The 26089-nt window shown below is 35.0% G+C and overlaps 7 protein-coding genes across 11 annotated transcripts; 3 read left to right on the top strand and 4 right to left on the bottom strand.

Annotated features, from left to right (window-relative positions):
• Window positions 1-61: 61 nt before the first annotated feature.
• Window positions 62-3309, bottom strand: LOC111289640 (syntaxin-22-like). Its single transcript, XM_022880857.2, has 7 exons — window positions 2922-3309; window positions 2388-2481; window positions 2020-2159; window positions 1676-1750; window positions 981-1138; window positions 788-888; window positions 62-498 (listed from the first exon to the last, which is right to left on the bottom strand). The coding sequence occupies exons 1-7, from the start codon at window positions 3107-3109 to the stop codon at window positions 433-435; spliced, it is 822 nt and encodes a 273-aa protein (XP_022736592.1). The 5' UTR covers window positions 3110-3309; the 3' UTR covers window positions 62-432.
• Window positions 3310-4505: 1196 nt separating this feature from the next.
• LOC111290841 (binding partner of ACD11 1-like) lies at window positions 4506-7463 on the top strand. Of its 4 annotated transcripts, none has more exons than XM_022882335.2 (5): window positions 4506-4742; window positions 5691-5794; window positions 5875-5950; window positions 6549-6632; window positions 6702-7463. In XM_022882335.2, the coding sequence occupies exons 1-5, from the start codon at window positions 4734-4736 to the stop codon at window positions 7275-7277; spliced, it is 849 nt and encodes a 282-aa protein (XP_022738070.1). In that variant the 5' UTR covers window positions 4506-4733; the 3' UTR covers window positions 7278-7463. The 4 variants fall into 4 exon arrangements, with proteins under 4 accessions (XP_022738070.1, XP_022738069.1, XP_089623610.1 ...); XM_022882334.2 differs by having other exon boundaries at window positions 4562-4742; window positions 6693-7463; XM_089767484.1 differs by lacking the exon at window positions 4506-4742 and adding an exon at window positions 4829-4867.
• Window positions 7464-14695: 7232 nt separating this feature from the next.
• LOC111290392 (uncharacterized) lies at window positions 14696-15679 on the bottom strand. The gene is made up of 3 exons (XM_022881681.2): window positions 15253-15679; window positions 15105-15149; window positions 14696-15021 (listed from the first exon to the last, which is right to left on the bottom strand). The coding sequence occupies exons 1-3, from the start codon at window positions 15530-15532 to the stop codon at window positions 14879-14881; spliced, it is 468 nt and encodes a 155-aa protein (XP_022737416.2). The 5' UTR covers window positions 15533-15679; the 3' UTR covers window positions 14696-14878.
• Window positions 15680-16754: 1075 nt separating this feature from the next.
• Window positions 16755-19493, top strand: LOC111289565 (uncharacterized). The gene is made up of 2 exons (XM_022880714.2): window positions 16755-17128; window positions 18666-19493. The coding sequence occupies exons 1-2, from the start codon at window positions 16998-17000 to the stop codon at window positions 19132-19134; spliced, it is 600 nt and encodes a 199-aa protein (XP_022736449.1). The 5' UTR covers window positions 16755-16997; the 3' UTR covers window positions 19135-19493.
• Window positions 19494-19615: 122 nt separating this feature from the next.
• On the top strand, window positions 19616-21186 carry LOC111289567 (dolichol-phosphate mannose synthase subunit 2-like). 2 transcript variants are annotated; one of them, XM_089767482.1, is made up of 4 exons: window positions 19616-19761; window positions 19917-20007; window positions 20131-20319; window positions 20885-21186. In XM_089767482.1, the coding sequence occupies exons 2-3, from the start codon at window positions 19918-19920 to the stop codon at window positions 20281-20283; spliced, it is 243 nt and encodes an 80-aa protein (XP_089623608.1). In that variant the 5' UTR covers window positions 19616-19761; window position 19917; the 3' UTR covers window positions 20284-20319; window positions 20885-21186. The 2 variants fall into 2 exon arrangements, with proteins under 2 accessions (XP_089623608.1, XP_022736452.1); XM_022880717.2 differs by lacking the exon at window positions 20885-21186 and having other exon boundaries at window positions 19622-19761; window positions 20131-20507.
• Window positions 21125-22923, bottom strand: LOC111289566 (putative calcium-binding protein CML11). Its single transcript, XM_022880716.2, has 2 exons — window positions 21852-22923; window positions 21125-21412 (listed from the first exon to the last, which is right to left on the bottom strand). Exon 1 carries the CDS (start codon window positions 22379-22381, stop codon window positions 21884-21886), a length of 498 nt encoding a protein of 165 aa, XP_022736451.1. The 5' UTR covers window positions 22382-22923; the 3' UTR covers window positions 21125-21412; window positions 21852-21883.
• Window positions 22924-23609: 686 nt separating this feature from the next.
• On the bottom strand, window positions 23610-26060 carry LOC111290922 (plastid lipid-associated protein 3, chloroplastic-like). The gene is made up of 3 exons (XM_022882438.2): window positions 25296-26060; window positions 24727-24922; window positions 23610-24343 (listed from the first exon to the last, which is right to left on the bottom strand). Exons 1-3 carry the CDS (start codon window positions 25913-25915, stop codon window positions 24032-24034), a joined length of 1128 nt encoding a protein of 375 aa, XP_022738173.1. The 5' UTR covers window positions 25916-26060; the 3' UTR covers window positions 23610-24031.
• Window positions 26061-26089: the final 29 nt, after the last annotated feature.

Raw genomic sequence — 26089 nt, 5'->3', positions numbered from 1 at the left:
AAAAAAGCCACGCCAGAATCACAATGCCATGGAAATAAGGCACTATGTAAATGCATATATATTGATATAAAAAACCAAAGAATTATAACTCTTATTATAGTAAAATTCAAGAAAACAAAAGGGGCAATGCACGAAAGCTGTACCAACAAATCCTCAACAAACCCAAACCCAAAAGCTGTAACGCACCTTGCACAAAACCAAACCCAAACACAAACACCAACTTACAGAAAAGAGACACCTTGCCCAAAGATCAACCAAATATCATAATGGATGATGGATAACCATATGCTATATACTAACACTAGAAGTGAACACCAGTCAGCCGTCATGTCTCCCAAAACAACATAATCAAATACATTAGCAAAAGGATCACCCTCTTGTTGCTGAGAAGATCTATAAATTGTTATATGATCAAAGAGGACAGCCTTCTGATCAGACTACCAGTACTATGATCACGATCAGAATCACAATTCCAAATATCACCAGGAGCAAGCAGGTCTGTCCAAAACAAGTAAAGAAATTAAGTCCTTGGAAGGATTTGATTATGGTACCCTTCACTGGTGAAAGCAACTGTGTAAGATGGCTATGAATAGGCAGGTCACTAGACAACTTAGGTGTGCAATCAATCAAGATTCACAGACCCACCAAAGGAAGCCCACACCATGTCCCACGATCCCAATTAAAAGGAGGATCAAGAAAGTGGATATCTTTGCCATGATAGTGCTTTACATCATGTGCACAATTTTATAATTTAATAAAACATAAGAATCAGAGCATTGTATGTTACCAGGGAAGAATTTGATCTCTGAGTCTTTGCAGCTTTCACAAGTTGGGATTTAGCCTGTACAGTGGCAGCTTGTGAGTTTTCAATATGGGTCCCAATGTCATCTGCAGCATAGATTAACTTTCAGGACTCTTCAGCATGAGCCAAAAGGTCAGAAATATCATAGTGATTTAATGAAGCAGATGAAATTCTTTACCAATTATAGTTCCTTGCTCATGAACTAGCACAGCGAGATCTTTGAAGATCTCATTTACCTCACCAATTTGCTGCTGAATTTCTTGAATTCCTTGTTCTCTTTCTTCAATTATAGCCTCATTAAATGCAATCTCATTATCCAACAGCAAGACCTCTTGTCTGTGAGAGGAAAATACTCAAAAGTTAAAGGCTGTAGTCTAATAATCCGATTCAAAAAAATAACTAATTAGATAATACAACAGATACACAGTCTATAAACAAATAGCGCCATGGATCACATAAGGTTTTTGTGAAAATTCTGGAAACAAAGAATAGAAAATCTGTACTTTATCAATGCAGGCTTGAGGGGATGAACATGAGAAATCGCCCTTCATAAGTATTTAAAATCCACAATTAACTAATGCATGGTATCACCCTTCCATAATCATGATGCTCCAATCTAATATACATATAGATACACAAACAGGTAAGAGTGCATGAATACACACACACACACACACACCAGGAAAAAGAACTGGCATGGAGGATTCACACAAGGCCAGAATCTATTTAAGAACTGATCCAAACTGCCTAATGACCATGAACAATAAATAGGAATAGAAAACAAGAAAATTCATGTCCAAATTCCAGAAAAAAATAGCAAGTGTGCACCATATGAAAAGGATGGTTTGCAAGATTTTGTAAAGCATAACTTACCTTCTTGATTCCACAAGAAGGGCTCGCTGTTCGGCACTTTTATCTGAACCTACATCTATCTCACTGGCTGTGTAGCTGTATATAATAGGAAGAAACATCCAGTATAAGAATAACAAGCAAAAGCCTAGAGCAGGATTGAAGCATAACACAAGGATAACCACAAAATAATTTGTATTTCCAACCAGTAAATAGCAGAAATTCAATAAGCAATATAGATGTTCTATAAGTGATTTCTCAAAACCATCTTGCCAATGACTCAATTTTCCATGTATGTCAGGAACACATAACATAGAATGCACTCTCCTACCCATCTATGTACATGTAAATCTTCCTATGATAAATACCTTGAAGGAAGAACTGCCTGGGGAACAAAAGGAGTGTATGCTGTTTCCCTTTCAGCTGCAAGCCGTTGAGCCTTCTGAAACTCTTTCAAAACTGCTTGAAAATCTTTTGCAAGTTTAGCATCTGTTATCTTCTTGCTGGCCTACAATTAAAAGGACTTCAAAGGCATCAAGCACTTCCTAGCGGAGGGGTTAAGTGGTTTTAGCAATAATTCAATAACCTATGCATGAATTACCATGAGTTTGAATAGAACAAAAGAAACATTATGAGTAACAAACACCATATCTAACATCTCCTATTTGTTGATTTAAAAGTAAAACAGAAGGCCGCTTGGTTGACATAATCAACCAAAACCAAAACCCAAACTTACGCTAACTTCAGCACGGTGATCTGTTTCACTAGCTTGTTTAAGTTTAGCCGAAGTGTCCTTCACTAATTGCCCAATATGTAGCCTCGTTTTATGCCTGCCAAGTGAGACATTTCAGCTATAGTACCCACTGATAATCAAATTAGCATATAGTCAAAATCACTCAAGAAAATCAAACGAAAGCAACAAATTGCCCATGCAATACAAGGATGCAGATTGCTAATAGATCAAGAAAAGCCAACAATAAATATTAATAAACATATACACTATTCGAGAATTGTCACATTTATTCAAACGAAAAGGGGAAATTCTCTAAGCTTTCTCCAAAGGAAAGTCAAATTGAAATTGAACAAGGGCATCATTTATCATCCCTAATTGAAACTCCCAAATTAAACAATCGAAGATAATATCAACACAATTGAACAAAAATTAAACCACAATTTTATGTATTTTGATTCAAAATCAAACGACTATCACATTGAAACAATGTGATCGGTTAAAATTGCAATCGAAGCAATTGAATTGGGTAAAACTCACAGCTTTTCTCGAAGCTCAGGCGTGTCCTTAGGAGTCCCAAGGGTATTGACGAGTCGCTGGAAGGAGGAGACGGCAGTGTTGATCTGGAAAATGCCAGAAGCCACAGCTTGGGTGGCGTCTTGCTTGCTGTTGATGAGGTTTTGCCTCGACGCCGATGGCCGTCCAGCTTCCAGATCTTGAAAGCTCATGATTAGCCCTCTATATCAGTCTTTGTTATATTGGCCAAAAAAAAAAGTCTTTGTTCTAAACCCTAACTTTGTCGGGAAAACTATGAGATGAAATTTTCTTAAGAAAGGGATTGGGAAAATGAAAATAACAGGCGATAATTGAGGGACCGAGAAAGAGAGAAAGGAATTTGACGGTTTTAAAATGAAAAGAAGAAGAAAAAAGAATAAATAAATAATTGATTTAATAATAATTATATAATTGTCGTGCGAAGCGGTTCGTTTGGTTTTTTTTTTTTTTGCGGGCCCGTGGATGATTTAAAATAATGAAAAATAATTTTATTTTGTCCCGGTAAAGTGATGTGGACGGGAGACGGTACACGTGGGTAATGGAGAGAGGTACGTTGATTTGCCACCCGGATCCAAATAATGGAAAATGGCTTATTGCATTTTTTTATTATTTATAAAAGCTTTAATGGTGAAAGGCCCAAAAAAAAAAAAAAAATTGATAATGGGTTGAATTAAGTAGAATAAATCGATGCATTTAAAGCTTAAATTAATTTTAAGCTTATTTTTGTGACAAAATTAAAGAGATTTGAAATTTTATTAATAATTATATATAAATATAATAAAATAAAAAATTATATATTTATTATTTTAACATCTTCATAAATTATTATATGTAATTTTTATAATAAATATAATATAAATTTTAATATTTTACATAATATAAATGTATAAACTTTTAAGTCTAAAATTAAAGTTATATACTACTGATATTTTGTTTTATCTACTACTAGTAGTGATGAAAATTATTGGCAAAAATGATTTTGCAAACTAAGATATTTCAAATGTCCATGTTATTGGGATTAATAACTTTTTAAATGGAGCTAATTGAAATTTAAATTTCAATTACAATAAAAAATTCAATTAATTTGTTTCTTATTTTTGCGAGAAAAAGGAAATGGAGGTATGTTGAGCATTTGTGAGACCCTTGAAAGTGATTTTTCAATAATATTCAAGATTTGCTCCTATTTTGACAAATAATTTGTTTCTACTTCCCCAACTTGAAAATAGGTAAGGAGAAAAAGTATATTACGTTAGCTTCTCCCTCCATAAAACTCGGTTAGATTTGTACTAATAGTAGTATATAATTTTCTTAAAAATAGATGACTCAATATAAGCTTATAACATTTACATGTTTATTTTAAAATTGGTTTTGCATAAAATAAAAGGTATTAAGATGTGATATGATGAAGGCTTATGATAAAATTGAATGAGATTATCTGCAAATAGTGACGAGGATAATGAGATTTTTGGCATGGGAGATTCATATCCAATCAATTGGAAGGTTCAGAGGCCCGACCCAAAAAACACTCTTCTCATTAATTTCCTCAATCTGCACTCATTGCCTCGAAACAAATTCTCCCTCTCTTTTTCTCTCTCGCACGTGCTATTTCCTATCCTGCCATTTTTCTCCTCCACCTCAACCCTCGCACGTGCGCCCAAAGCCCCTGACTCTAAGTCTGTCCTATAAGTGAAATCCCCCTCTTCTCTCTCCCTTGATATCTCTTTTTTTTTTTTTTTGCTTTTTTAAGACAACTTTATTGACTGGCTCAAGTTCTCATCTCCCTCTGACCATTTGACCATGTCGTCGGTTAGTTCTTCCTTTCGTTTGATTGTTTTTTGTTGGATTGCTTTTGGTTTTGATTGAGGAATACTAACATAGTCTTCCTTATTTACTGTTTGTTTCTTCCAATGTTTGAATCTTTTTCTCTTTCGGTATTTTTATATTTTTTTGATCCAACAATTAGTATAACTTTGTGCATAATCTAGGGTTCAATGGATTCTCGGGGGCCCTTAATAAAAGGGAAGGGTTAATGGGTTGTAATAGATATTGAGATTGCCTTCTGCATTTGATTATGTTTGCTTTGTTGAAACATCTGACTGTTAGATATCGATAAGGAATGTAGTCTTGGATTTTGGGAACGATGAAAAGCAAATCTAGTAGTAATTCCAACTAATTTTAAACGACCAAGCAAGTGATGTTAGCCAACAAAAATTGCAATTATGGGTTTTGATCCTTTTGGAATTTAGATAGTAAGCAGCTTAGGAATGCATGCCTATAGCTATAGATCAATATGACAGAAGCATAAGAGAAACGCAAGGTTTTCTTTTAGCTGTATAAATTGGTAGTTTCATAAACTCCAAATAAATGGTTTATGCCTATAGCTATAGATCAATATGACAGAAGCATAAGAGAAACGCAAGGTTTTCTTTTGGCTGTATAAATTGGTAGTTTCATAAACTCCAAATAAATGGTTTATGCTTAAACATAAGTTGAGTCATTCTACGTTTCCAATTAAATTTCTTTGAATTGTTTTTAGTTAGTTTGCGCGTGATTGCCTCATTTCTTTCTACAAGTGAGCTTGTTGAGGATGATTTGTGCTTACATGATGAGTCAATGGAGTTCATAGGTTATGACTTGGAGATATTACATAAGCCTGCTGAGAAATTATTATATTCGGTTGATAATTTGCATATGTTTACTGTTAATTCTCTCAGCATACTTATTATCAAGTCATGCTTACTGTTGCCATTGCAGATTAAAACCGTTAAAGTCAGCAATGTTTCTTTAGGAGCGACTGAGCGAGACATCAAAGAATTCTTTTCATTTTCTGGTGACATTGAATATGTTGAAATGCAGAGGTTGGTTGCCCTTTTAGTTCATAGCATCCTTTTTTATGCTACTTTTCCATGGGTGTAATGCTTATTATATGCTTATGCAGAGATAATGATGGGTCTCAAATTGCCTATGTTACTTTCAAGGATTCACAAGGAGCAGAGACTGCTGTTCTTCTTTCGGTAATTCAACTGTGGACTATCAGTCATTCCACTATAATGATTATTTGGAAATGGTTGTCTTTGGTTTCTTTGTTGATATTCAAAGTGTAAGACAATCTGCAGTGTGATTCTTTTGCAAATGTTGAACAAGGTTTGATCTATTGACAACATGGATAGCTTGTACTTTTAAATTGAATGCCTTGCTTTCCTTTTTGGGATTTTAAAAAAATGGACATCTTCCTTTCTGGAGTCTACTTTTAATTTTGCCATTTTTCAAAGCCTCAGAATCCATAAAACTTTAATATGAGAAGAAGTATTTAAACCTCCAAAGTAAAATGTGCAGTAAAAGGCTTCTTCTGCAACTATATGCCAAGTCAATAGATAAGCAGGATATCAATTTGGGAAAAAAGTAATACTATAGTTATTTAACTCTGAAGTATATGACAATATGGCATGCTTTAATATAAATTTTACTTACCAATGTATTAAGTTATAAACGATTGCTCGACTGACATGTATTCATGTTGCAAACGTGGGTTGGCTACCCAACATTTATTCGTTCTCTATATGGCATATAAGTTAAACAAGTGACTAAAGTGACTAAGTACTTGTGTTTCAGGGAGCAAGAATAGTTGATCTGTCTGTCAGCATTTCTTTCGCTCCTGACTACAAGCTGCCTCCTGCAGCTTTTGCACCACCCCCTGTAAGTGTCATGTCCTTTTGATAGTTTAAATGCTAGAACAAAGCTTACATTGTTTTCTAGTTACTGCAGGCAACACAAAACAAAACTCCTGGTGGTGCTGATTCTGCTATTCGAAAGGCAGAGGATGTTGTTACTGGCATGCTTGCTAAGGGCTTTATCTTAGGCAAAGATGCAGTCAACAAGGCAAAGACCTTTGATGAGAAGCACCAGTTAACATCAACAGCCTCGGCCAAGGTAGCATCTTTTGACAAGAAAATTGGGTTTACTGAGAAGATAACTGCTGGTACTACTGTCGTTAGTGGCAAAGTACGAGAAGTGGATCAGAAATTTCAGGTTTCAGAGAAAACCAAATCAGCATTTGCTGCTGCTGAGGAAAAGGTCAGCAGTGCAGGATCTGCCATAATGAAGAACAGGTATGTGTTCACTGGAACTTCATGGGTAACTGGTGCTTTCAATAAGGTTGCAAAAGCAGCTGGAGATGTTGGCCAAAAGACAAAAGAAAAAGTGGGAGCTGCTGAAGAGGAACGAAAAAGAAAAGTGGTCGATGACTTTGCGCAGATTCACCTATCTGAGTCCCCTAAAGCTTCTGCACCAAGTGAACAACAATCTTCTAAGCCTGCACCTGCTCAAGGATTGATCCTTTAATTTGCTGCTCCTGTAAATAGTTGTGGAACTTTGGTATTGAATTCTCTCATCTCTTTGTTACTCGCTTTGATTTCCGGTGTGGAACTGGTGATTGTAGGAAAAATCCATCGCATAGCATTTCACATAATTAACTATCTTCTTGGCCTGAATGTTGAATGAATTGAATATCTGGTTTTCTATTGGCAAGCCTCTGGTCTTACCGGATTATGATTTCGGTTTTATATGGAAACTATGTTCCTTTTGATTGGATTTACGTGATCAGATGACTAAGTCTGGAGTGACCGTGCAGTATCCAACAAAGCCCTCCACTTCCGTTTCATCCTCCAAGCCGCTCTCGTACTCGACCAATCATCATCGCTGTCACCGTCATCTCCACTTCCATTGACCTACCTGGAAGGCTTCCCCAAGCCCAACCCTAAATATATTTTTTGGTAATAACTTTGTTATGATCACTTATCAGTAAATTATGAAAGTTAAAAGTTTAAATAGCAATTTATTATATAAAAAATTTAAATTTTAAAAATTTTAAAAATAATTAAATAACAATATATATATTTTAGCGTAATTAAGGCTTATTGCCTCCCCTAATTTAAAATAATTAAATAACAATATTGTTGCTTAATAGTAGGTTTGCCTACTTTGGATGAATGAAAAACCAATTTCTCCTTTATGTGGGATGGGAAAAAATAATTAATCCAAAATTTTCTCCTTGGCTAACTCTAAATATATACTCCAGTAATTAATACTATTTAGTTTACAAGTATAATCAAAGCAATAATGTCTTCTAAACAGACAAAGAACGAGTAGGCATATCAATTTTAAAATTATTACTCCACATAAATTTATGTTATTATTTTTTTTTCTTTTTAATTTCCATCTTAACGTTAGCAAAATTAACAGGTAGATACGAAGATGTGGAAGAAAAAGTTATAGCGATGGCATTGAAGTGGTTGGGATTTTCTGAAATCCTATCAGGTCGACGATCGTTATTGCTTAACCGCCGATGGTCTCAATATGGAAAAGATTTCAGAAGTTATCTGAAACAAAAGATGAAAGGAGCACATTTTAGCGTTGCTGATATTGAGCGATATCGAAAAGCGAAGCATCAAGTTGGTGAAAATGGCTAATTATTAGCAAAAGCATAATTAATTTAAACTTCTATTATGGAGCCAAAATATTGTAGAATGGTACCTATCAACAAACATTGATAAGGGATCTTCTCCTTGTCTCAGTGAGCAAGAAGAATATTATTGCATTATTATCTGCACAATTAGAGTTTTTTTTTTTCCTTGAAAGGACATTGATGATATTAGAGTTAGAAATGAAAAAGTAGTGCTAAAATAATGCTTGGGAGGTGAGGTTCATTTCTATAAATAAGTGAATCCTAGCAAGCCATTTTCTCCCAAAATCTTTAACAAACAGAAAAACATATAGCTAATTATAATCGGAAAAAGCTATGGAGAATGTTTCTTTCAGGCTTAGTTTCATGATCATACTTATCCTTATTTCATCGAGTCAGTCTTTTCTATCTCTTTTCCTCTCACAAATATTATTATTGTTGCGTTTGATAGGTAACTCAAGATTCTAATATTTTTTGACAGGATTGGCATGTTGCGGTCTGTGTCCGCCGCACTGTTTAGACTCACGTCCAGGGCAGCCGTTGATATGTTCCAACCACGCTGAATGTGCGGATAAATCTTGTGAACTGGGTATTAGCAGTTGTGTCGATGGTTTCTGTAAATGCTCTACGTCTGACTCTGGTGGCAAAAACTAGCTCAACCAAGGAAAGATGGTTTTTCGAAGAATAATTCAAGACGACTGTTTGCGTTTTCTTCCTTTCCATTTCTGTTCAAGTTCTTTGTCTCTTGTTTGTTTGGTGTTTCGGAATGGGTATTTGGTTGTTGTACGTTGTTCACCCATGCTAAGTCTGCGAATAAAATTGGGCATTAGCAGTTGTGTCGACGATATCTGTGCATGCTCTTCCACTGCTGGCCAGCACTAAACCAAGGATTTCTTTCCATTTCTCTTCAACTTCTCCTTTTTGTTGGTTTCTTTGGTGTTCGAGTTTCTTTCCTAATTGGATGAGGATCATCACCTATATCTCTGTTTGGTTAGTGAATGAATTTTGGTCCTTTTTCTTTTTATGGAAAGGAAAATAACAATAAAATAACTGTGATTTTGTGAGTGAATTTCGAATATGTAATGTGGACAATTCCCTTCTTCTATATCTATCTATTTGGAATTCTGAAATCCATCTGAAAATTGAAATTTCTCTTTGAAATTTTCCATCCAAACTTGCTTCCTAAACATTTCTTTTTTTTTTTAATGTTGAGCCAAAAAGCACATTTTTTTAGTGGACAAATAAAAAGAATGCTGAAAATTAAGATGAAATGGGCTCTGAAAAGAAAAGAAAGAAAATCTAGTCAAGTGGGCCTCATTTGTTCGTGCAAATCCAAAAATAAATTACAAAAACAATCTGATGAATTTTATTACTGTAGAGTGGCTAACATATTCCATATTTAATTGCAATGGAATGTGGATCCAAACCATGATTTCAACCTATATGAGGTATTAGGAAACAAGAAACGATTGGGCTTATATGACGAATTGGGCCGAAATCAAATGGGATAAAAAATTGGGCCCAAGCAAAGTGTTATTTTTTGCGTCCAAGCCCCATAAGAAAATAGCCTTCAAACACAAGCGAAATTTTCACCTAACAAAACACAATTGTTTTTGAGCCTTTCGAAGTACTTAAAATGTGAGAAAAATATCAAGGTCGGATGGGCCCACCGTCAAGGTGAGGGTGTTGAAAGAGAGATTGGCTCTCGTGAAATTGTGGTAAATTGGGTTTTATGAAACATTGGAGCTAAAAGAAAGAGATTTCAAATGGAGCCCAAGCAAAATGTTCAGTTCACGTTCGACCAGGTTAAAAAAAAAATGCACCAGGAGTCCACGACCCATGGGTGAGCTGGTTGAGCTTGCTTCAATTTTGGGTCACATCCCATGAAAATGAATTGGGCCGTTTAAGCCCGATTAGGTGCGCATAGTGCAATTTATGTTAATATTACTCTCACCACAATCTCAATGTTCTCTGTCTCAGGGACAGGGTGCAACCGTGCCAGTGGATTTGGGAATCTTGCGTTAATATCATCGGTTCCGTCTTTTCTATCTCTTTTCCTCTCACAAATATTATTATTGTTGCATTTGATAGGTAACTCAAGACTTTGTGACAAGATAGGTAACCCAGTGTCCGCCGATCTGTTTAGACTCACCTCCAGTGCAGCCATTGATATGTTCCAACCATGCTGAATGTGCGGATAAATCTTGTTACTTGGGTATTAGCATTTGTGTCGACGGTTTCTGTAAATGCTCTGCCTCTGACTCTGGTGGCCAAAGCTAACTCAACCAAGGAAAGATGGTTTTTCGAAGAATAATCCAAGGCAACTCTTTGCGTTTTCTTCCTTTCCATTTCTTTTCAAGTTCTCTCTCTTTTGTTTGTTTGGTGTTTCGAAATGGGTATTTGGTTGTAGTAGGAAAAACACTACAAATTCTTGATGGGTCAAATACTGTATTTACTTCAAGATATCATCAACATTATTAAGGAAAAATAAACGATACCCTTCACCATTATTATTAGAAACTTTTTAATTACTTTGCTTTTTATGTTTAATTGTTATTGGTCCAACCAGATAAACTAATAATTTCCAAGCATTGGTGATATTAACAACAAAAAGTAAGCGGTTGCCAATGTTTTTCAAGAATTATATAATATATATCATCAGAATTATGGTACCTGTTATTAAATACCTATAATTTTGTTTTCAACTAGAGGTCCATTTGACCTATTTTCTCTTCATATTTCAGTGGTATTAAGATCAAGAAATACAAACCTTCGTTGACTTATTGCAAGAAACCTCCCCTTTCCGAATGTATAGTGGTCATTTGATGCATATTTAAAGTAACGATGAGACTAACACTTGAGCATTTGTCTGGATTAATTCGTGCATGATTTCTTATTCAAAGAGCAGGATTCAAATGTTGCATACAAAGGTTAAAGAATTAGAACTTTTGTCTAATTAGATAATTAATTATGTACACTGGACTTTTGAAAATCTGCTAAACATGGAGGTGCTGCATTCTTACTAGATTAGGCCCAAGGTTGGCTAAGCCCACAACAATCTAGAGGGGTCCTGACCAAATTCAAGGACTACACCTGTGACATCAAGTTTCAATCTTTTAAAATTTTTTAATCCAGAAAAAGGAAACTCAAAACCAAAAGGGCCACCGACCAGAAATTTACTAGAATTACCATTTGTGGATATGAATTACTGATAACATTTCCTTTTGGAGGCTTTTGGTTGGAAAAAATTTATAAATTTTTTTTCGAAATTTTGTAATAGGCATTTGATTTTTATATTTAGTTTAGGGTAATTCTATTATTAGAAAATTTGATAGATTTTTTTCGATATTTAAAATATCGAAATAAAAAATTCATATTTTTTTATAATATTTTATGATTACGGAGGGAAAGTTGCATTATTTTTAATTTTGACTTAAATAAAAAATTATGAAATTATTATTATCTTTTCGAAAAATATATTTGAGAGTGACTATAACTCAATTATATTATGATCATTTAAGATATTTTCTCATAGAAACGCATAAAAACACAATATATATAATAAGGAAATAAAAAATACTTATGTCGAATAATATAAATAGTACAAAAAAGAATAAAACATGCATCTATTAGTAAAAAAGATGTGCGATGATGTTGAGTGGTCGACAATAAGCGGTAACGAAAGAGATGAAAAAACTAAAAAACAAACTAAATAGGTCGATGGTTTAGAGATTTACATGTAATGTAGCTTTTTATTATTCATTGTATTAACTATTGGTTTTTTAAGATTCAAGAATGGAGAATGAACCTTTAAAAATGATCATTTAATGTATTTGTTGACAGAAAATGCCTTAAATGATTCACTTAAATTCACTTAGAAAATAATTTAAAGAATAAAATTGAAAGTGATTATTTAAGGTATTTTATGTATAAAAATACCTTCAATAATTTTTTTATAAATAATAAAAAGGAACTTTTTTTTTTTTTCGTGAAGTAAAAAAAGTGGCCAATGCATTAATTGATATTTTTTCTATTTTAATTTTCCTTATCAATTTTTATTTCTAAAAAAAAAAAAAGACCAAAAACCTTAATTGATGATATTTTATAAATTAAAATAGCAATCAAATAAAATATTTATCTTATTTTGTTACTAAAGATATCGTTTATTGTTTTGATATTTATTATTAATAAAACAAATGAAAAATTATCATTATATATATATATAAAAGAAATTATAGTAATTATTTAAGATTTAATATACTTGAATTCTTTAAAATCAAACGAGTGAATTTAAATACGAAATATCTTAAACATAAAAAAAAATTTTGTATATAATATTTTTTTAAAAAATTATACTTTTTCTTAAAATTTAAAATTTCATAAATCAAATGCTTCCTTCAAATTTTTATGTAGCTTTACAGTACTGAGTTTATTTATATATAGTTTTTAATCAAACATTGGCATCTCAAAATCATCAATTCCAATTGGGAGAAAGATACCATTTTTGGTCTTAAAGTTAATTGCATTTCTTGCCAGTTTGAAAATTCCTCTAACCCCCCAAATTAACCAAAATTTGCCCAAACTATAAATCTTTCCAAACTAGGCAAAAGAAAGGAAAAGAAGCAGGAAGACCAACGGATCTAAAATTATTCACACTAGCATTTGTTTGTTATAGTTTTGGATATTGAATAAAATATATTTTTTATTTAATTAAATCTATATATAATTTTTATTAAAAATTTAAATTATATCATATATAATAATTTAAATTATCACGGCTGTGATTTGGGCTTTTGCTTTTGCTCGAAAGGAGGACTTGACCCTCCAGCTCCAACTCTTTGACAATTTCCCCCCTCTTAAAGTTCATGAACCAATAGTTATTTCACATGTAATACTTTGGTTTATCCGTTACAGGTACAAAACTTATCCAATACAATTTGAAGTTGAAGTGAATAAAGATAGTTGAGGGGCCTTGTGGCATTGAATTTGAAGCATTTTTGAAAAGTGAAGGTGGGGCGGACAGTGATTGCAGGGGCCAGAGATTTTACACCGAAAACAAAGGAAACAGGCTGTAAATAGTCACGAGACAGCGTCTTTAAGGTCCACTCGTGATGGCGGAGCCCACTTGCACCCTTCCACAAAACATTATCTGCAACGAATCATCATTATCAACATCCACTATTTAAGAAAAAGAAAGGCTGGGAAATTGATCAATTGATGCGAGGTAGCGTACAATTTTCTTGATATGATAGGCTCAAAATTATTAATCATGGTCCCAATTATTAAACTAAACTAAGCTTCAACTTCACCCCTAAAGTTCAAAAAAAAAAAAAGAAAAGAAAAGAGCTAAACATTTTTTTTTTTAAAATGAAGAATTTGTGAGTTTGAACTTTGAAGACATAAAAAAGTGAAAATTCTTTTTGGTGTTATTTCGTTGTGGGACCCTACGTCACTAATTGGGAGGACCCAAAGACGTTAGAGGGTGGGACAAAGGAACCCAATCATAAAGCCTCCACGTAGGAAGGGATTGCCACCTCATGGGACCGCACTTGATCATCACCACCAGCATGCGCGTGATCTATGTCTCATCTCATCATTCCTTACTTTATTTCTTTTTCTTATTTTTACAAATTTGTGTAAAGTCAAAGAGAGAGAGCGGAATACAAGGTAAATGAACCAATTGAACGCTTCCGTGACCACCGACAATTTTTGTGGCTTGTTACTGACGTAACATCGTGCTCAACTCTTGACACGTGCAAACAATACTACTAATTAAAACCTGTAACAGTCGTACACTAATTTCGCCTCATATAGTCTCTTTCCAGGCTGCTCAACAGAAACTTATAGTTTATCAATAACCAACTATTCCAACGCCAAAAATATTTATTTATTCCCTAAACAATTTTTAATTACACGTATGGACATTTGGAGTATGGTAACAGGGAAGAAGCATGCAATCAAGAGTTAGATTATCACCGTTGGATGAGCAGTTAATGGGTTCCTGCGATTTGTACTACTTTCTAGCTGGCATCCCAAACACAACACGAGGAATGATAACGGTCCGAATTTCCAGCTGGATTCCACAGTAGAGCAGCTTACTCAAGAGTCTATACGCGCCCATCACTATCTTACGCCTCCAGGGCGCACATTAGCCGATTTGAATTCTTTAATTTAAAAATATTTTTCGAGTTTATTGTAATTTTATTTTTCTTTTATTATTTATATACAAAAACATATTTTATCTGAATAAAGATGATAAAACAACTTACAAAGAGCGCCACACACACGTAGCGCCAGCTAAGATATTTGCTTCACAATCCAGCAAATTAACATGCAATTTAAATTTACACGTGAAACAAAAAAATTTTGGGCACAAAACGCCTCGCACGTGCAGTAAAGCCGGCACGTATGAGCTTATGGTCAGCTAGAGCATGAATGCACGGAAGAGAAAAAGAGAAACGGTGAATGAGATAAACCGTGCCTAGAAATCGCCTATTTTCCGGTGGGGCCGAGACTTGGGAACGTATTTATCAAGTTCTTGCAAGTTCCTCAGGCTTCGAATCATCAAAACATCACCCCTCCGAACGCCAATAAATCGGCCGACATCGTCGATTTTACGTGATTCTGCAAATAGCGAAAGCAGAAAAAGAAATAAGCAAAAAAATCCGTTAAACCAAAGAAAAGGGTGAATTGAAGCTGCATTATACCTAAATGCCTTGAGGAATGCTTGAATCCATTAAAAGCAGCCAAATCTGAAAAAAAAATTCAAAAAAGAAAAAAGCAAACGGTGTAGATTAAACTTGAATAACCTCGCTTGTCAATGATAACCTTTAGTTGAGTACATGAAAAACGTACCAGATTGTGAAGGATTGTGAGAAGCTAGGTAAAGAATGAGGAAGCAAAGGAGAGTGAGAACAGGAATGAGGTGAATAAGTCTCTCGGGCTTAGGATGCGATATAGACGACGACGTTGGAGAAAACGATGAAGGCGAAAACGACAAGCGGCGAGGCCCGGTATCTTTACGGTCATCATCGTCGATGATTACTCGGCGTTTCTGATCTTCGGCGACGGAAACCTCTTCTCCTCCATGGATGTGGAGCTTGGAGCTTGGAGAACCCAAGGATTGTCTCTGCATGTTCTAGAGAGAGAAGAAGAGAGACAAAGGTTGGTTAGTAAAAGTGAGGTTTAGTTGCGCTTTGGGTATTTCTTTAAGGAATAAGAGAGTTGATTTTCTTCTTTGTTGGTTTAAAATTAGGTTTTCTTAAGCCGTCGCTGTTTTAGCAATGTAGTGTTTACTTAAGCATTAATCAAAAGAAAAAAAGAATTTAATATAATAGTTTTAATTTAGCCTTTTGAAAGGGAAAGGCGATGTTGATTTGAGGGAGGCGTTTTTGGTTGCGTTGGAGGCGAAAAAATTGAAGCGTTGGGAGGTGGGTCTTTTTAATAAACGGCACAAAATTATTAGTAATCTTTACTCTTTTTTTTTTTTCTTCATTAAAATTGATGAGTGACCTTTACTTTTATTTATTTATTTATTTATTATTATAGTGTTAAATTCACACAAACCCAATTTGATTTGGAGCGTTGGCGAGTCAATTATAGGGCCTATAACTTTTAGTTGTTTAGTTTTAATATTATTCTTTAAAATAAATTTTATATTTAAAAATTCCTTTTAAGTTAAATTGAATGTTAAATAACAAAAAATTACTTTTCAATAAAAAGTTTTATTTTTAAATTTAAATAACAAATTTTTTACTTCTGAGATGGAAAATATATTTAAAACAAAAATTATTATATTATCTTTATATTTTATTATTATTTTAAATGACAATAAAATTAGCCATCAATAGTAGCTGTAATTATTTATTATCAAGAAATCTTTGTTTAAAAAATAATAACAAATTAAGGATACTAAATAATACCGTAGATATTTAAAAAATAAATAAATTCATTTGTATTAAAAGACAATAAAGATATATGAAAATGTTGGTATCAAAGATAATGAAGATCAGATATGGAAAAAAAGGTAATCATGTTAAAATTTTTTTGAAAGGATAATCATGTTGAATGAAAGGATAATCAGAAAAGATTGATCTAATCAAGGAAGGATTGAGCAAATCAGGGAAACAACAAAATGAGATTAATTCGTGAGAAATTAATGTAATAATTGATTTAATGTCGATAATCAAAGAAAAAACTTAACATTGGGCCTGAGTGTTAAGTTCAGCCCAATAAATCCACTTTAAACCCTACCTATATTTGGGCCGAAAATGATTAAGGTCAGTCCACAATCGGCATGGAAGTTAGTAAACGGTGAAGATATAATTTAGAAGGATCTCAACGGCTGCGATCGGTGTTCGGTGTTTCGGTGATGTTAGCAGTTAGCTAAGCAATCAAGAAGAAGACGTCACGAGAGGGAGATCGAAGATTCTGGCGGCTCCCAAGAGCAGAAGCGGGAATCAGAAACTACCTGTAATACTTGCTGGAAAAGAAAAGAAACGAACGAAAAAAACTAACCCATTGACAAATTCCAAAGGAAAGATTATAAGGAAAAGAGTTGACGATAGAGAAGAAAGTAGGAGAGAAAGAGCGAGGGGAAAATGGTGCTGTGGGAGATCACATTGGGAACGGCTTATTTCTTGGGTCTTAAACGGACTTACAGGCTTGCTTTGAAGGTTCAGCGACGGGTTATTAGCCCTAAGCATCCTAAGATCCGACAATTCGTTCGAAGGTAAAGGGATTTGTCAGTTAACTATTTTTTGTCTATTGCTTTATTTCTTTCGATTGGTCGGTTCTGTATTTGATTAAGGGTTGGGTTTGGTTCGGTTTGCATCATTTCTTTGTTGGTTTAATGTTAGTGTAGAGATACTATCATGAAAGCTATTTATTATAATGTGATGGGCGCTTGATGAATCTGTATTAGGCTGTGATGAGGCACCTTGAAGAATATTTCATTTCTATAGGATTCAATCAATGCATGAAACATATCATCTTTAGTTCTTTCAATGTTTTCTTTACTGGGTCTTTGTGATGTTTGGCTTTTAGGGAGTTATAATTACTTGCATCATTTGAAAAGAAATTAGGAGAATTAGGGTCAGCAGCCTGTGAGAATTGATCATTGAGTTCAAATTAGGGTCTGTTTCCGTTTTTTTCATTGATAATATTTGCACTGTCCTAAAAGTCCAGGTTGGACAAATAGAAACTGTCATAGGACTCAGGGGATGGTTTACTTGGATCATTCCTTTTGTGGGACAGTGTGAATTTAGTTTGCAACATTTCTTAAGAGTTAGATCATAGATGCATTCGCCTTCAACTGTCACATAAGAAAGCCAAGTCAGTTCTAACTTTTACTGAATTGCATGTTCTAGCGAAGCACATTCCTCTGACCAACTAATTGGTTGTGGGAAGCGGTTTGAGATAATCATGTGAATACTATATATTCTTAGTTGTATCCAACAAAAATTTCCCCTGCAGACATGCCTTTGGTTTTTAATTGCGAATATGAATGTGCCACATGCAGCCATAATTTCATAACAATCTATATTTATCTGACAGTTATGACTGAATAGTGAAAGTTGTTCTTTAGGGCAAAATAAAAATTTGTGCCTATATATCTGTATAAAAGGGTCAAGTTTTTCTTTTAAGTTGCTATAGTATGTGAGGACTAAGGAAGAAGTCTGTTTTATCTGTTCATCAATCAACCCCCCACCTTTTTTGCCTTTCCAATGAGGTGCTTGCATGTTCATTAAAAATGTGTACAAAATATTTCATGTTTACTAAAACAATTTGATTGAGATCTAAACATGGCAAGCAGCAAGTTATACTTTCTCTCCCTCTCTCTCTCAATCTACCAGAGTGTTCTCATTAAAAATATCAGGTGTGCATCAACAGTAGATCAATTAGTGAATTGATTCTTTTGCTAATACGGTGCGGAATGAGTGTACAGCTCCATGGTTTTCCTTGCTTTGCTATTTAAACATTCCCCAAGTGCATTGTTTCTAAGAGCTAAAGATATGGGTGAAGCACATGAACTCATTCTTGTAATCTATGCCATATTCGTAAGAGTTTCATCAATGTTACAGCAACTTTAATTTTGTGATCCTGTTGCTCCTCCATGTTTTCACAAGTTATGAGTTTCATGTCTGGACAAGAGCACAATCCAGAATATAAAACGTTTGGAACTATTATCATTACAAGGATTTGGACTTGAAAAGTCTTTCTCTAACTTTTCTTTTCTAAATTGGAATCTGTTATCTTTTCTGTACCAGACGAACACATGCTGTATTTGATGTAGCACTCAAGTTTCACGAGAACATACAGCAGCGAGACTTAGAAGTTGGTCGGAATCTTGGTAACTGGATCCTCCGCTGGCTTGACAAAATGAAACCTTCAGCTCAGATCCGAGCTCCAACCCACCAGAAACCCCACCATAATGCTGGCAATGCAAACATGAACATTCCAAAGCAAGTGACAAACTCATCCTCATTGAAAACCCCTAGAAGCATCCAGACACCTCGAAACCCTGAAGCTGATAAACATCTTTTTAGCTCATCAACAAATATGTGGCCTAAATCCTTTCCTACAATTGCAATGATGATGCGGCCAACAAGGGTTGCTGGAAACATGACTCAATACAGGCATTTGAGCATCAGTGGAACTAACACATTGGGGCTGAACTACGCAAGGGGCGAAGGAGTTATTAGAAAGGATATAATGCAATGGATGCTGCACAAGTGAAGATGAAAGCTCTTTTCTATTTGCAATTGCGGACGTTCAAAACTGTGAAACTTTGGTGGAAGCGCCAAGTTGGGTGCCGTGAGACTGTTATTTTGAATTGACACGTTGCTTTGGATGCTTCAAGAATTCAGAAGGCGTTTTCATGGGATAATAAATTTTCCTTATCATCTGCGTTTTGGCATATTCTTTTTGAGTTTCTATTTTCCAGCATTCCATTGCTTGGAGAAAACATATTTATTTGATTGTTTAACGCAACGCTCTGGCATTGTCCTTGTGTTAAACAAAATCTGGGAATCGTATGTGCCATAGCCACACTTCTAATGCGTACGGAATTAAATGGGAAATTTCTTTGGTTAAAATTTTGTTAGAACTTAGAACCTTGAATTTATTATGCATAATTGCACTAATAGCAACCTGTTTAAAGGGGACCTATTGAACCCGTTAATGATTGTCCATGATTGAACAAGCTTTTGAGACTTTAGGGTCCTAAATCACTATTTGCAAAGAATACAGGGACCAGATTCCAATTCGACCATATCCTTACTATTAACGATCTTCCCATTCTCTCTCTCACCTTCTGTAGCGGAACTCTTGCAATTCAAGTTAACAATTTCTGCTTTTGCAAAGGTAGTCTCACCGATTCTTTCTAATCCTTTTCTTGGGTTTTCCCTTAATTTTCGCACTTTAAAATCTCATAAGCTTCATGTGATTGGATCTTGTGATCGAATTCGAAAACATAGATACTGATGACATTCTCATAATCATTGGGTTTTATTGTATAGAATGGAATTAGCGGATCGAGCAGTTGGGTTCTTATTATCTTTAATCAGCTTATCCATTTTCACATATTATACGTTTTGGGTCATCATCCTGGTCAGTATCTGATATACTGCACTGGTGCTTCATTTTTCATCAATCTAATTGAATGGTAGCCTGTTTATGAACCTTGATTGATTCTGATTTCTGACTATAAATATATTTGGTCATGTGTTTCAGCCGTTTGTGGAGAGTGATAATTTTATCCACAACTATTTCCTACCCCAGGAATATGCCATACTGATTCCTGTGTGTGCTGGGGTGGTGCTTCTTTGCTTCCTTTGCATGTTTATTGGGTTCGTCATGCTCAAATTCAAGAAGAAGAAAGCTTGATGCTGCTTCACGCTCTGTTTTTGCAACATTCCAAGGGTATATAGCATTTCCTTGTGTTTTGGCCTACAATTCCGACTAGAATTTAATTTTTCTGATGATAATTGTGTTCAAGCTATCATCATCTATAACATTATTATCTTTTGCTGCTGACTTGTAGCTTATCAACAAATTGACTCATCTTTCATTTTTGTGGCAAAAAATTCATTCAAACTCTGCCCAGTTTATTGGTATTCTAGTAAGTTTGTTAAATGTCAAATTAAATAGATTTTCATGAGAAGTTGAGGCCAAAAAAATACAAGAAGACTTGGTGCTCTTTCTCATTCTCAATTATTAAATTTAGTGATAGTTCCATATTGAACCTTTTAGGCTTTTAGAGATCAGTACTCATTACTTCTTGATTTCAGTTCTTATAAAAGATTAATCAATAATTTGTTAATTCTTGGTGTTGCTTCTTCCTTTTGTGCTATTTGAAAATTGGCTAATCTTTTTCATTGGAGATAAAGGACTGAAACTCATTATGGCTAACCTGAATACTTTTGTGCTCTGAAGAGATGCTTGCTTAGAGCCTTAAACCATTAGCTAAACCCTTAACCGCTTGCAGTTTGAGAATGAAGGAGAAAGGCTTTTCTCAGGTAAACGCTGTTGTCTTTTCGGCAAACATGCATACTTCTTCGATGTGAAACAGTTAAAGTCCAGCAAGCTTTCATTAATTCTTCTCTGATGCCCACCTCGAGGCTCCTTTGTCAGTATCCCAGTTAGCTGCTTTTTAATGTATTCCTGTTCCAGTTCTACTCTTCTTGTGAGAGTGATTGATATAAACATTGAGCTATAAACATCACAAATAATACAGCAATATATGCTCGTATGTAATAGATGGAATAGACATTCTCAATTCTAAAGTCAGCCTGATTGAACAATCTTTCAAAAGAAAAGGGCCTATACAATGCAAAAAAACATAAATAATTCTGGCGCAATTGCAACAGACTGATGCCAAAAGAATGATAACCAAAGTTCAATTTTACAAGGAATCAGCCTGTTACAATCAAGTTCTTACAGGACAATGAGCTATGGCCTGTGGGATACGTCACTCAAGTGTTGGAATGCATTTGGAATTGGAATCATCTCACCCCTGCAACAATTTAACAGTTTCATAATTTAATCTCTGATCCATTGAAACAATAGTTTGTTTTTGTCTTATTCAAATTAGTTGCTTAAAAAGAATACCCCAGGTTGATGCTAGTAAGCAACACAGCCGATTGATCAACATAAAGCATTTAGATAGTTTCAATTATGAAAGCATAGACACAATCAAGAGGATCGATGTTAAAATTGAAGCAACTGGGGAAATTCAGATCTTGGGCTAAGAAAGATTGCTACTTGTTAAAATAAAATCCCTCTTGTTTCTCCTCATTTCATATATACAGAACTTGTTGGTCGAATCCAAAACAAAGATCTAATAATGCATTATCTGAAATAACCTTGTAATTAACACCAAAAAGCTGAAAATTGTTCACTACAGGATTAACAACAACTAAACAAAAACCAAAGCAGAAATAAAGCCAACATACCAAAGAACTACTATATATTTATTTATATGCCTTCAAGCCCAAGAATTATCAAAAGCAGCGGAAGTAATCGCCTGTGAGAACTCCTCAAAACTAATCCTCCCATCCCCATCCGTATCGGCCTCCTTAATCATCCCTGTCAACTCCTCTACCGTCAGTGCATGTCCGAGTTTCGCCATAGAATGTGCCAACTCAGCTGCAGTGATAAAACCATTACCATCCCTATCAAACATCTTAAACAGCTGCTTCAGTTGCTCCTCGCTGTATGGTGACTTCTCCGACAGCAGCTCCGGAGCCACCAGGGCAATAAACTCCGAGAACTCCACCAACCCATTGCTATTTGTATCAGCCTTTTGTATTAAGGCTTCCACTTGGTCAGAGCTCGGTTTTAGGCCCAAGGACCGCAAAAGGGAACCAAGTTCCAGCTGTGTCAAGCTGCCATCGTTGTTCCGATCAAAAGAACGAAAGATTTCTCGTAGTTCAGCGATTTGCTCATCATTTAACTTCGCGGGTTGCTTCTCGCTCATGTTCATAAGAAATCTCAAATCTTAATAATCTCTATTCCCTAAACCTTAAAAAACCGAAGACAAGAAAGTCAAAAAGACAAAACCTTAGCAAACTAACTCGAACAAGAACTCTTGTACTTTGCTATGTGAGGCAGCTTGGTTCATCAGTTCCAGTAATGATCTGTCAAAAACCAATCAAGATGATTGTCTTCTGGGTTGATTTGTTTCTTTTGAGATATGATCACTTTTGTTCTGTGCCCAAAAAAGTGTTGCAGGATCCATTATAGCCTTGAAAATCGTTCTTAATTTTCCTCCATTTTTTATGGATCTTTCCTTGTTTACCTGCGACTAACCCAAATATCGGATCCCGAATAATTTCCTTTTTTCTTCAAGAAAAATATACAAAGATAATGAATAGTCCACCACAAAATAATTATTAGGAATAAATAATTGAAAATACGTAAAAGGCAACGCCAATTCCGTGATTAGTGCACGTCTTTCTTGCTGGCGAGTGGCTAGCTAGACTCTGTCAACCGTTACCCAAGGGGTTTGTCTACACTTACAAATCTTAATTGGTGGATGTGGGCTAATAGAATTACGACATCTCTTATCCAAAGGTTTAAAATTACATAATTAGACTTGCTTTAGGAGTTCATTTGCTTACACGGTGATGGGTTGTTGTTCGGTGAATTAAGGAGGTGGGATGTTGGTGCTGGCCTGCAGGCCCGCTTGCCTTAAATTATCTGGTTTGACTTATTGGGTTTATTTGCTTTTTTAATTTTTTTATAGTATACAATAATAATATAGAAAAATATTTAGATGTGATGAAATCTATTATTATTAAAATATAAATTACTTTTATTTAGTTATTTATTTTGTTCCGGTAATATTTATATATTTAATTAGAAAATACATATTTGGTAAATATATTTTTCCAAAATTTAATTAGAAAGTTAAAAAGTAAGTATATGAATATCTTTTTTTTTTGTTTGACTTTGCAGCAAAATAAGTTGAAATTCCACAAACCTTTGGAGTTTTGAGTGCTTAGGCTTTGGGAAACTCGACTTAATAACATGTTTTATTCAAATGTTTTGTAAGCTGAGGTTTGAGGCACAAGGCAAGCCAGCCCCAGAAGAGAGTAGAGAAGTCATTAGCTAGACTATCACCTGCAAATCAAGCTAGATTAGCAATGTGTTTGTTGCTTGCTATGATTCACTCAGACTATTGTAATGATTCTGCAAAACACGTAATAAGATATGAATCCAACTAATGGAAAAGGCATTCCATTCCAGTCGATAGCAACAGACATCATCAACAAAGTATTTATACTACCTGCTACAATCAGGTTGGGCTATCAGATTGAAATGATTTCAAGTTCCCCTTCAATTGATGCATATGTTTTGAAATATCTGTCCCCAACAATTATTTTTTATGACCTAAACTGTAAATGTACATATTGGTGACAGCAAAAATTTCCTTTTTCTAAATGTAAATATCGACTCTTGAGTCTAAAGGAGGAAGACAATGTATATATATATATCCCTCTCACAGATACCATATATATATATATATATATCCCTCTCACAGATACCATATGCATAAGGCACCTGATATATATATATATATATATATATATATATATCATCTTCATAAATGCCCCATGCATAAATGCACCGGCTACTGCTCTAGAAGAGGACTCCCTTGTTTGGCAAGCACAAAAAGACCACCATCTCCTCTTGATATCCGAAGATCCTCATCAAGATATGTAATGAGAAGCCAGGACCTTGACCGGTCACCAGGAATGGGAATCTTAAGAGGTGGTTGGCCAGAAATGGTTCTTGAAATATTTGCCATCAAATCCTGCAGCGGGTTAAGAGATTGCTGCAAAGGCAACAAACTGATTTTTTGACCAAAAACATCCATATCAGCAGGAAGATCAATGCTCGGTTTGATCTCTGGAGGTTGCAGTGTACCTTCCTTAAATTCAACCTGAATGTTTTGGAAGAAATATTAGTACCTTTAGGACCAAATCTTTCATAAAAGAAGATTTCCAAACTCCAAAGTTTTTCAACTCTGATATATACCCTACGAATGGTAACAAAACTGAATAACATGACAATAATCATCATTCCCAGTCCCTTCAATTAAAACATTTTCTTCCTCATAGATTTATCTCACCAACAGAAAATTCATAGTATCATTTCATCCCCGCATCAAATATATGAAGTGGTAAATTTTTTCAGGAAGTATTAAACTACAATTCTAAACAGAAAATTTCTGTCAAAAGATTGCTGTCTTTGTTAATCTTTGAATGAAGTCAGTCTTGATTCTAGATATATCAAACAAACAGTAAGGTTTAGCTTAAGATTTACCTGTATTCTTGAAGGAGTTCTAACTTCAAATGTAGCAGACGCACTGAAAGAGAAATCAGCAAGAGGGCCAGACAATGTGGTGGAGTTCACAATAGAGAGGCTTCCTGTATCAATTGTTTGGCTTATACTTTTAACTTTTAACAATGGAGTTGCACCGGCTGCCAGAAGCGGCAACAGCTCAGAAAATGCAGTGTACCTGATCAGTTAGAGATCAAAATTACACTAAAGAATCAGAAGAAAGAGCAGTGAATAAAAAGTACAGAGTATTAGTTACTGATTTCCTGACATAAAAGATAGTATAAGGGCATCTTTTACCCATGTTAATGGTATTATTGACAATTATGAAATCAGCACAAGAATGTTCCATCCAATTGCTAATCTTCAATACATATAATGGGGTGATTCTTCAACACAAATTTACAACTCTTATCCATTTTTCTTCTACAAAGGAAAAGCATGAATTTTTTTATATAATATAACAATTATGTTACTGTTAATCTTTTGCTTTATAAGAACTTTTTAGAAAAAGAAAAAAAGCAATTATTCTAAGCAAAGAAGAAGACACTCACAGCAAAATCCAGTTGCCATCAAGAAGCTGAGCAGCCTCAACCGGAGCCCCGGTGGGATTAACAGCCTCCAACTGATTGACTAACTCCAAAACCTCAGCCCTTACCTCCGGTCCAGCCCGAAACCCCAACTCCGTCCCATAAACCGTATCCACCAAGCACCGCTTCAAATCTGCAACCCTATTATCAAAATCCTCCTTCTCTTCCTTTTCCTCCTCCTCCTCCTTCTCCTTCTCCGCCGCTGCCGCCTCAGCCCCTTGGGCAGCAGCGGCAGTACCATTACCCTTTTCCAGATCCTCTTGCTCCCACTCGTCCTCGTTCATCGGAGGGTCCGAATCCGGGAGCTTGGTGGTTGCGGGTTCCGACCCAAGCTCCGATTTCTCGCCCCATTCATCGGTTACGCTAGAGAGCGGGGTGGGTAGTTTTGGGTCGGAATCGGGTTCAGGAATAGGGTCGGGTTGGGAGCTGGAACGAGAAGTAAGAGAAGAGAATTTGAGGGCTTTGTGGGGTTTAGTTGGAAGTGGAAAGAACAGAGAGTTGGATTTGGGGGATTGAGAAAGGGAAATTTTTGGGGAGTAAGAGAGGAACAGAGAAGAAGGCTTTGCGGTGAAGAGAAGAGCCATTTTCTTTGTACGAGACAGTTCTTAATTTCTCATTCAGGTTTTCACTATATTTCTTTCTTTCTTTCTCTTCTATCCACGGCTTTCAAACAAAAAAAAACCAAAATTGCTAATCGAAAAATCTTAGATTTTTCTTGTGATAATTAGACTGCTAATTCGGATATTTTGACTTAATTT

This window comes from Durio zibethinus, chromosome 11 (genome assembly GCF_047325235.1).
Source record: "Durio zibethinus cultivar Kanyao isolate XHJ-2024 chromosome 11, ASM4732523v1, whole genome shotgun sequence".
Lineage (NCBI taxonomy): Eukaryota > Viridiplantae > Streptophyta > Magnoliopsida > Malvales > Malvaceae > Durio > Durio zibethinus.
This window is presented reverse-complemented; position numbering and strand designations above follow the sequence as displayed.